The following is an 8855-nucleotide window of genomic DNA, read 5'->3' on the forward strand; positions in this document are numbered from 1 at the left end:
TGGGGGTCCCCCCAGCCGCTGCACACACCTGCGGGCACGCGGCCGCCTTACGAGGGCCTCCCCACGCCCGCCCCGAGGGCTCGGGCCCGCACCAGCACAGAGCTCCGTCCGGCCGGTGCTTGACCAGGCCCGCTCAGCAGGGCCCCGCGCCCTGGGCCTCGTCCCGCCTGACACGCCCCGGGGGCTCTGGGGCTCAGGCGGGAGTGCACNTTCACAGGAGGGTAGCCGTTGGCGCAGGTCGGCCGCTGCGCCCGCGGGCACTGGCGCGGCTGCAGGGTGATGACACCGTTGCCCTCACAGGTGGCCTGAGAGCAGTTGGGCATGGCCCAGGTCTCGCCTTTCTGCGGAAGAGAGACCTCGGGCTTGTGACGCTGTGGTCCCCCGAGAGAGGAGCCGCGGGAGGGGACCAGGCTGGCGCGGGGGGGCTCTCCAGGGAGTGGAGGGGGGACCCCCCCACCCCCTTCCTCACATGTGGCCTCCACTCCTGGAGCTCCGTCCCCACCCTACACGCCCTCCCTGGCTGCCCGGCGCCATCCGGAGCTAGGGCCTCCCCTAGAACCGGCAAGTGTGACCTCGGGCCACACACGCCGGGCAGTCCTGCGGGACCGGAACCAGCCACTTCCCCGTCCGCCTGCTTCAGCCCTCGGCGCCGGACCCTCCCCCACACCGCCCGGCCAGAAAGACGCCAAGGGTCCCTGCACCGGGCTCCGAGACGGCGGGGAGGGGAGTTACCGTTCTTGGGGGGACTGCGTTTGGGCATCCCTGTTCGGTGACGGTTATGGAGGCTGAAGGGGAGGTCCCGGGCCGGGAGGTGGATGGGGTGGAGGGTGGGGTGCTGCTGGCGCAGGTGCCATCCGTCCTGACCACGTGGCAGTCCAGGCTGCAGGCAGCATAATAGCAGTGGCCGGCGAGGTCGGTCTGTTGGTAAATGATGGATCCTGCCAGAAAAAGGGACAGGAGGTATGAGCGGAGCCACGCTGGGGGCGGCTCGAGAGCCACGGCGCACAGTGGCCGTTGCCGGCTGCGGGTCCTGCTGGCCCGCCCCGCGGGCTGACCGTCTAGGAGACCCTCCTGCCCAGAAACAGGCGGGATAAATCCTAAAAGATGGCTCATTGCCGCTCAGAGACAACACGTAGCCCAATCGCAAGGACCAGGGACCCCTCCCCTCTCCCTCACAGTGGCCGGGGCTGCACACACCACACGCCGCAGGCAGAGGTCACTTACCTGCGGGGTACAGCTTGTCAGACACACTACAGTAGCACGTGGTGGTGGACAGCGCCCGGGAGCTGGGCGACGGCACTGTGGACACCACGGAGGTCGGTTCTGGAGGGGACGAGGGCTTGGTAGGTGGAGTCACATGGGACGTCACAGGGGTCCGAGGGCAGGGCTCGCAGCACAGCACGCGGACCTCGTAGTTGAGGCACATGCCGCCGCCGTCCTGGTCCTGGTTGTGGCACACCAGGCCCTTGCTGACGCTGCACTCCACCACCTGGTCCAGCGACTCGATGCTGACGTCGGGGTGGCTCTCGGCCCGGCACTCCAGCTTCGCGATGTACTCGGGCCGGCGACAGATTTTCTCTCCCCTCCTGATGATGTTGTCGAAGGTTTCCACGTCTCCTCCGTGGGGCCCGGGCGACGGGACGTCCACGTCGAACCACTTGGTCCACCTGCACTGTGGCTGGCAGGTGACGGTCACCGGTGGGGAGTGGGTAGCTGCGGATGTGAGAACGGGGGTCGGGCTGGTGTGTGGCACGGAGGTCGGGCTGGTGTGTAGCACGGAGGTCGGGCTGGTGTGTGGCACGGAGGTCGGGCTGGTTTGTGGCACGGAGGTTGAACGGGATGTCACCGGATGGGAGGTCGTCTCGGTTGGCCTGGTGGTGCTAACACTTGGGGTGTGAGGTACCGTGACGGTTTTGTGGGTAGAGCAGTGCTTCGGGGGCTCACAGCACAGCACGCGGACCTCGTAGTTGAGGCACATGCCGCCGCCGTCCTGGTCCTGGTTGTGGCACACCAGGCCCTTGCTGACGCTGCACTCCACCACCTGGTCCAGCGACTCGATGCTGACGTCGGGGTGGCTCTCGGCCCGGCACTCCAGCTTCGCGATGTACTCGGGCCGGCGACAGATTTTCTCTCCCCTCCTGATGATGTTGTCGAAGGTTTCCACGTCTCCTCCGTGGGGCCCGGGCGACGGGACGTCCACGTCGAACCACTTGGTCCACCTGCACTGTGGCTGGCAGGTGACGGTCACCGGTGGGGAGTGGGTAGCTGCGGATGTGAGAACGGAGGTCGTGCTGGTTTCTGGCACGGAGGTCGGGCTGGTGTGTAGCACGGAGGTCGGGCTGGTGTGTGGCACGGAGGTCAGGCTGGTTTCTGCGACAGAAGTTGCGCTGGTTTCTGGCACGGAGGTTGCACTGGTTTTTGGCACAGAAGTTGCACTGGTTTCTGGCACGGTGGTTGTGCTGGTTTTTGGCACGGAGGTTGCGCTGGTTTCTGGCACAGAGGTTGTGCTGGTTTCTGGCACAGAGGTCAGGCTTGTTTTTGGCACAGAAGTCGTGCTGGTTTCCGGCACGGAGGTTGTGCTGGTTTCCAGCACAGAGGTTGTGCTGGTTTCTGGCACAGAAGTCAGGCTGGTTTTCGGCACAGAAGTTGCGCTGGTTTCTGGCACGGAGACCGAGCGTGTACTAGTTGTGATGCTGGTTGAGGGGTGCACGTGCACTGAGCTGATGGTGCCGTGCTGTGTGGGAGATGAAGGGATTCCTGTGGTCCAGGTAAGCAGTGTCTGGGTCGTGGTCTCCTCTCGGGTGGAATGCGTGGTCTCAGACGTCACAGGGTGTGTGGTGCTTCCACACACATCCACTAGCTCGCAGCACTCGATCCGGATTTCATAGTTATAGCAGATCGGGGGCAATTGGTTCCTGTTGAGGCACATCAGCCCCACGCTCTTGTCACAGATCACGTCCTGCCCCAGCTCCTCCAGTGGGACATTTGGGAAGAACTGTGCCCTGCACTCCACTTTGCTGGGCTTTTCACAAAACTTATGTCCTTTGGATCTCAAATCTTGAAAAGTGTCGAAATCTCCACCATTTATACCAGGCTCGGGGTAGCTGCTGTCAAACCACTGGGTCCAGTTGCACAACATTTGTAAACAAGGCTGATGTGTTGTTGAAACTGACATTGGACTCAGAGTCAAGGGGGTGCTTTTCAGAGTTGTAGTGGTGCCTGGGGCACTTGTGGGAGTACTTGGGGTGGTTGTCGTGGTCATTGACACAGGTGTGGGAGTACTTGGGGTGGGTGTCGTGGTCACTGGCACGGGTGTGGGAGTACTTGGGGTGGTTGTCGTGGTCATTGACACAGGTGTGGGAGTACTTGAGGTGGGTGTCGTGGTCACCGGCACGGGTGTGGGAGTACTTGAGGTGGGTGTCGTGGTCACTGGCACGGGTGGGGGAGTACTTGGGGTGGTTGTCGTGGTCATTGACACAGGTGTGGGAGTATTTGAGGTGGGTGTCGTGGTCACTGGCACGGGTGTGGGAGTACTTGGGGTGGGTGTCGTGGTCATTGACACAGGTGTGGGAGTACTTGGGGTGGGTGTCCTGGTCACTGGCACGGGTGTGGGAGTACCTGGGGCCGGTGTGGTGGTACCTGGAGCAGGCGTTTTGCTAGTTGTAGAGACAGTGTGTGGGCCCGTTGTGGTGACGGGCGTGGTCCTGACCCCCTGTGTGGGCTCCGTTTCCGTTGTCCGGGACGTTGCGGGAGGGGTGGTCAGACAGGCCCGGGGGGAGCAGCACTGGATCCTGATCTGGTAGTTGTGGCAGAGCCCCGAAGCCTGCTTGCGGTTGTAACAGGTCAACCCCCTCGTTGGGCTGCACTCCACATGCTGCCCCAGGACTTCGATCGGTACCTCGGGGGCACCCTCGGCCCGGCACTCCACGCTCTGCGGCGCTGGGCAGACCTTGTACCCGTGGGCACGGATGTTGTCCAGTGTGTCGAAGTCACCGCTATCGATGCCCCGTCCCGGGTGACTGACGTCCAGCCACGGTGACCACTGGCAATCTTCCCCACAGGCCTGGTGGGAGTAGAGAGAGCTCGTCGGAGGATTGGAGGTCGTGCCCGGGGTGGAGGACAGGGTGCTGCTCCGAGTGCCTGGGGGTGCCGTGCTCTTGGTAGAGCTGTGGCACGTGCGGGACGGACGTGTTGAGCTCACGACTGAGGGTGGAAGAGAAGGCGGGAGGCTAAGTCTCTGCGGCTCCTCGAGGCACCCTGCCACCCTTCGTCCCTACCCCCGTCCATCAGCCGCCTTGCGCGTCTCACTGTGTCAGTCTGCATGACTGTCCCCACCTATGATGGGAGCAAGGGGAGCACAGGGACCAAGTCCCCAGGACACACTGGACACAGGGCAGGTATGGAGCCCACAGCGTTGATGACGTTTATACCGTGAGCAGAATTTGCACTCTGGGGGAAGGTCTGCTAGGGCTCTAAAGACCCCCTCCTTAAGAGGCAGAGGGGCTGGGGCACGTGACCCTCAGTGCGGCCTAAGAAGGGTGGGTGGCAACGACAAGCCAAGGCCTCCCCAGGGGTGCTCCCGGCAGCCCTCCTCCCAAGGGCCTACCTGAGGTCCCTTTGCTTGGAGCCCCTGCCCCATGCCAAGACCCCCGGCCCTGACGGCGCAGCTAAGGGCGCCAGTCGCGGGGCGTGCTGGATGAGGGTGCCCTTCCCGGCTGCAGAGGCGAGGCCCCTCCTGGATTCTCAGCACGAGGGACAGCCCCGCCTTACCAAGCGGGAATGTGGAGAAGGAGAAGGTGGTTGGCGGGGTGGGGGTGCTGGGGCTGCAGACGTAGACCCTCCTGTTGATGGTGCCGTTGGCCAAGCAGTGGGCGGAGATGCAGCCCCCTGTGCCGTCGGTCGTGTGGTAGATGACGTCCCCCGGCCGGAAGCGCCGCCCGTCATAGGTGCAGACACAGGCTGTTAGGAGGAGGAGGTGCCAGGCACGTTAGGGGTTGGGGGGCAGGCGGGGACCCGGAGACCCCAGACCCAAGGAAGACCGCCTGCCACTCACCCTCGGTGTCGTAGGCACACTGCACGCCACTTTCGGTGCAAACGCTGGTGACAGGAGGGAGGAGGTGAGTCTGGGGGCCAGTGCGTTGCTCCTGTGCCAGAGCCGCCCCTCAGCCCCGGCTGCCGGGCACGGAGGCCCCTTCCAATCAGTGACCAATGGAGGCAGCCGTCTGGCACGCCAGGGAGCCCCACTGACAGTCCGACGGCCATTTCCTGCCCGGAGGTCCTCGGGGTGGCCTCATGACGGCATCGCCCCCTCCCACTCCTCTCCCTTCCCTTCGACCCCTCAGGCTGCCCACCCCCAACCTGCTCCCAGCCGGACCCCACAGGAGACCCAGGCTGCAGCAAGGCCCCGAGGGCGGTGGCCCAGGCTCCTCGCCCCTCAGGCCAAGGACTCACCAGGACTGGCAGTTCTTGTCGGACGGCACCGTCTCGCCCGGCCGGTATGACTTGCCTTGGACACGGCAGGGTGGTGGCGGGGGGGGTGTGGGACATACTGCCACACACTGCATCTGGTCCTCATCGAAGATGGGGGCCTCTGGCGGGCACTTGGGGTAGCAGCCTACAGGCCAAAAAGGCCTGAGTCCCAGCCAACCACCTGCCCAACAGCCTCACCCCCACGGCCTTGGTTCGGTCCCCAGCACTAGGCCTCACCCAGAGCCCGCTGGGTGCATGCGGCTGCACCCACAATGGCACCTCAAGGGGTTGGGACCCTAGGACCCCAGGACAACCCTGGCCGTGACCCCCAAGACCCCAGGCAGCCCCTCTGACCAGCAGGGCAGCAGCTCACCTTCCAGGCCCCGTAGGTCATGCAGACAGCGGCCACTCGGGTTCCGGCAGGTCCTCATGCAGGGCGCGCCGCACGGCCGGTAGTGCCACTCGCACTGGCCCTCGCGGTTGTAGTAGTCACAGAACAGGGCTGCAGGCGAGGGGGCAGCCTCAGCGCCCGGCTCCGGCCAGAGCGGGCCACCCAGCAGCCCCGGGTGCAGTGCTGCCCGGGGAAGGATGGCCACACACTGGCCGGCTGAGCGGCCCCTGCACCCCGACCTCCGACAGAGTCATTTCCCTCCCCTGTCCCTCCCGGATGGGGCCTCGGAGGGTGACGGCCTCGAATGCCCATGACCAGATGCAGCAGAGTCCACCTGTCAGGGCGGGGGGCTCTGGCCAGAGCAGCTGCCCACTACACTCCCCTCCAGCCAGGTTCTAAGTGGGCGGGGTGGGGGAGCAGGGCTCTACGGACCCCTCTGGGTTCATTCTGCCATCTCTCCATTGACACCTCTCCCCCCTTTCAGGTTCCTTTCCAACGCCTCCTGCCCCACACATGGGCAACCAGCCTTAAGCGCACACCACTCCGTCACTCCCTGGGGCCCCGCCCCGCCCTGACGACACATTCTGTGAACTCACGGCAGATGTCCGGGGTCCGCCAGGACACGCACACGCCCACGTCGCGGCAGGCCTGGGCGTAGGCGGCCACGGCCGTGCAGAGACACTCGCAGTCGCCCCCAGAGTCACAGGCACACGCGTCGCCCACGCAGGCCTCGTAGTACTTGGCAGGCTCCACCTAGCGGGGAGAGAGGCTCGGGATTCGGGGCCGGATTCCCCAGCGCTGCTGAGAGACCCGTGGCCACGCCGCTTCCCCCCGCGCTCAGGGAGAGCAGATGCGTGGTCCCGCAGGGCTGACCACGGGCTGGTCCAAAAGGTGGCAGGTGATGCCAGCCCCACGTCCGTCCCGTCCTCCCCAGGCGCCCCGGGAGCACCCGCATACATGGGCGTGGCAGGCGGCAAAGATGGCGCCGGTGAGGATGCTGCACTGCTTCTGGGCCCAGGACTTGCGGTACGGGTTGGCGGTGCAGGGGTCCCGGGGGGCCGGGGCGTCGGGGCAGGACGGGGAGAATTTCCAGCTGTTGCCAAACTCCAGGGCGTCGCCCACCACGGACTGGCTCCGCGTGGTGAAGTCATTGACGGCATTGTCGTCAAAGTTCCCACACAGCCCGCAGACCCGGCCCTGCAGGGGGGGGGGGGAGGCGGGAGGCATGGGGCAGCTCAGAGCACATGCCTCCTGGGTCCCAGTTCCTTCCCCAGGGACTGCATGTCCCCAGGACCCCGGGGAGGAGGCTGGTGCTCTGCCTTTGTGTCTCCGTGTACGGCCCTGCTTAGCGCTTGGGGCCACGGGGGCGTCCCTCCTGCAGGAAGGGGGTCCCCCAAAGACTGGGTCAGGTCCTGCAGGGACTGGTGAGCGTGGCCTCGTGAGGAGGCAGGAGGGGTCCTCCCCCAGAGCCTCCAGGGGTGCATCCTGTGACCACAGCCTGGAGGGACTTCCAGCTCTGGGAGGAGCCGCAGGACACAGTGGACACAGAGGACCCGCTGCCTGCCGCCCCCCTCGAGGCGCTGGCGAGTCCCTCCTCTGTCCCCATCGGGCACCCTCCCAGCCAGCCCTTGGTCCCGGTGAGGGCAGCAGGGGCCCACCTTGAACTCAGGGCTGAGTTTGAGGAAGATGGTGGTCTTCCTGTCCCACAGCAGCACCAGGCCGGCCTCAGTGTCCACCACCAGGTAGATGCCCATCTGGCGGATGGAGTAGGGGGCCTCCTGCCCCTCCCCCTTCTGGATCACCTCCACGTGGCCGCCACTCAACCTCAGCTCGTAGCTCTGGGGGGAGAGGGGTTCCTCAGGCCCATCCCTGCTCACCTTCCAGGCGTTCTCCAGGGCCTCTGAGGGGGTGCCCCCGTTCCCACCCGGCCCCCCACTCACCCCCAGGAAGAGCTTGATGGCCTTGGAGCAGGTGACACCCGTGGTCCCGCAGGGGACATTTTCGGTGACAACACGGAAGGTCCCGTTGGCAGTGCCATTCTGGCCGCAATGGTCCTGGGGAGAAACGGAAGCTGACGCGGCAGTGGGGGGCGGGGGGGGAGCACCTGGGACAGCCTGGGCAGCGTGCGGGAGCCGGGGGACCTTGTACCTGAAGCAGAGTGTACTCGCAGTCGCCGCTAAAGCTGTAGCGCTGCCCGTCAAAAGTGAGGTAGTGGCTGTCCCCGTACACAGCGCAGGTGGCCAGGCAGGGCTCGTGTGTGCACTGCCACATCCTGTTCTTACAGGTGCTGGGGGGCGGGGGAGGGGGGCACTCAGCCCAAAGCTGGGGCCGGAGCTCTCTGGGGAGGGGTCCCAGGGACCCACTGGGGAGGAGTCTCAGGCCCAGCCGGGGGGGAGGGGGAGGGTTCCTGGGGCTTGGCTGGGGAGGGGTCTCGGGGCCCCGCGTACCAGGTGTTGCAGCCCACCCAGATAGTCTGGCCGGGCAGGTAGCTCGCCTCGTCATGCACACAGGGACAGTCCTCCACAGCAACGCAGCCGCCCTCACCATCGGCCACCAGCCCGTCAGGGCACACGCAGCCGGGCTCACACCGGGAGCTGTACTGTGGGGCACAGCGCACACAGCTCAGGGGACCGGGGATGGATAGCAGGGGTCCCCCCCCGTGGCCCCCAGCGGGCCGGGACAGTGTTCGGGCAGGGCTCTTCCTGGGCCCAGCCTGAGAGGGCCACACGGCAGGCTCCCGCAGGGGGTCCCTGGGGGCGCAGGGGACACTCACACAGTCCATGTCCAGGGTGAAGCAGCTCTTCTGACAGCTGGCCCCGGCGGCGCCCGGCGTGGCATTGCGACAGTCGACGTAGACCATGGGCGGGGTGCAGACTGGGGAGGCAGGGGCTGCTCAGGGCTTCCCCAGCCGCCAACCACCAGGCTGGCTCTGAGAGCCGGGGCTGCTGCGTGTTTCCCAGCAGCCGGGTGTGCGCTGCCCTGAGACCCGGCCACC

At 66.0% G+C, this 8855-nt stretch overlaps 2 protein-coding genes across 2 annotated transcripts in view; both read right to left on the bottom strand.

The window, feature by feature from the left end:
• Window positions 1-8855, bottom strand: part of LOC144237803 (mucin-5B-like) — a 66861-nt gene that overhangs the window by 49489 nt on the left and 8517 nt on the right.
• Window positions 1-8855, bottom strand: part of MUC5AC (mucin 5AC, oligomeric mucus/gel-forming) — an 18587-nt gene that overhangs the window by 8283 nt on the left and 1449 nt on the right. The window contains exons 6-24 of the mRNA XM_077771530.1: window positions 8634-8734; window positions 8308-8459; window positions 8009-8147; window positions 7801-7914; window positions 7519-7698; window positions 6818-7057; window positions 6457-6613; window positions 5843-5971; window positions 5452-5614; window positions 5054-5097; window positions 4771-4959; window positions 3710-4203; window positions 3174-3656; window positions 2474-3118; window positions 2017-2032; window positions 1225-1713; window positions 733-938; window positions 173-341; window positions 10-28 (exon numbers count right to left, since the gene is read on the bottom strand). Of these exons, the coding sequence (XP_077627656.1) occupies window positions 10-28; window positions 173-341; window positions 733-938; window positions 1225-1713; window positions 2017-2032; window positions 2474-3118; window positions 3174-3656; window positions 3710-4203; window positions 4771-4959; window positions 5054-5097; window positions 5452-5614; window positions 5843-5971; window positions 6457-6613; window positions 6818-7057; window positions 7519-7698; window positions 7801-7914; window positions 8009-8147; window positions 8308-8459; window positions 8634-8734 (4129 nt within the window). The remainder of the gene's footprint in view (window positions 1-9; window positions 29-172; window positions 342-732; window positions 939-1224; window positions 1714-2016; window positions 2033-2473; window positions 3119-3173; window positions 3657-3709; window positions 4204-4770; window positions 4960-5053; window positions 5098-5451; window positions 5615-5842; window positions 5972-6456; window positions 6614-6817; window positions 7058-7518; window positions 7699-7800; window positions 7915-8008; window positions 8148-8307; window positions 8460-8633; window positions 8735-8855) is intronic.

The sequence above is a fragment of the Crocuta crocuta genome, unplaced genomic scaffold (assembly GCF_008692635.1).
Source record: "Crocuta crocuta isolate KB4526 unplaced genomic scaffold, BGI_CrCroc_1.0 scaffold1192, whole genome shotgun sequence".
Taxonomy (NCBI): Eukaryota; Metazoa; Chordata; class Mammalia; order Carnivora; family Hyaenidae; genus Crocuta; species Crocuta crocuta.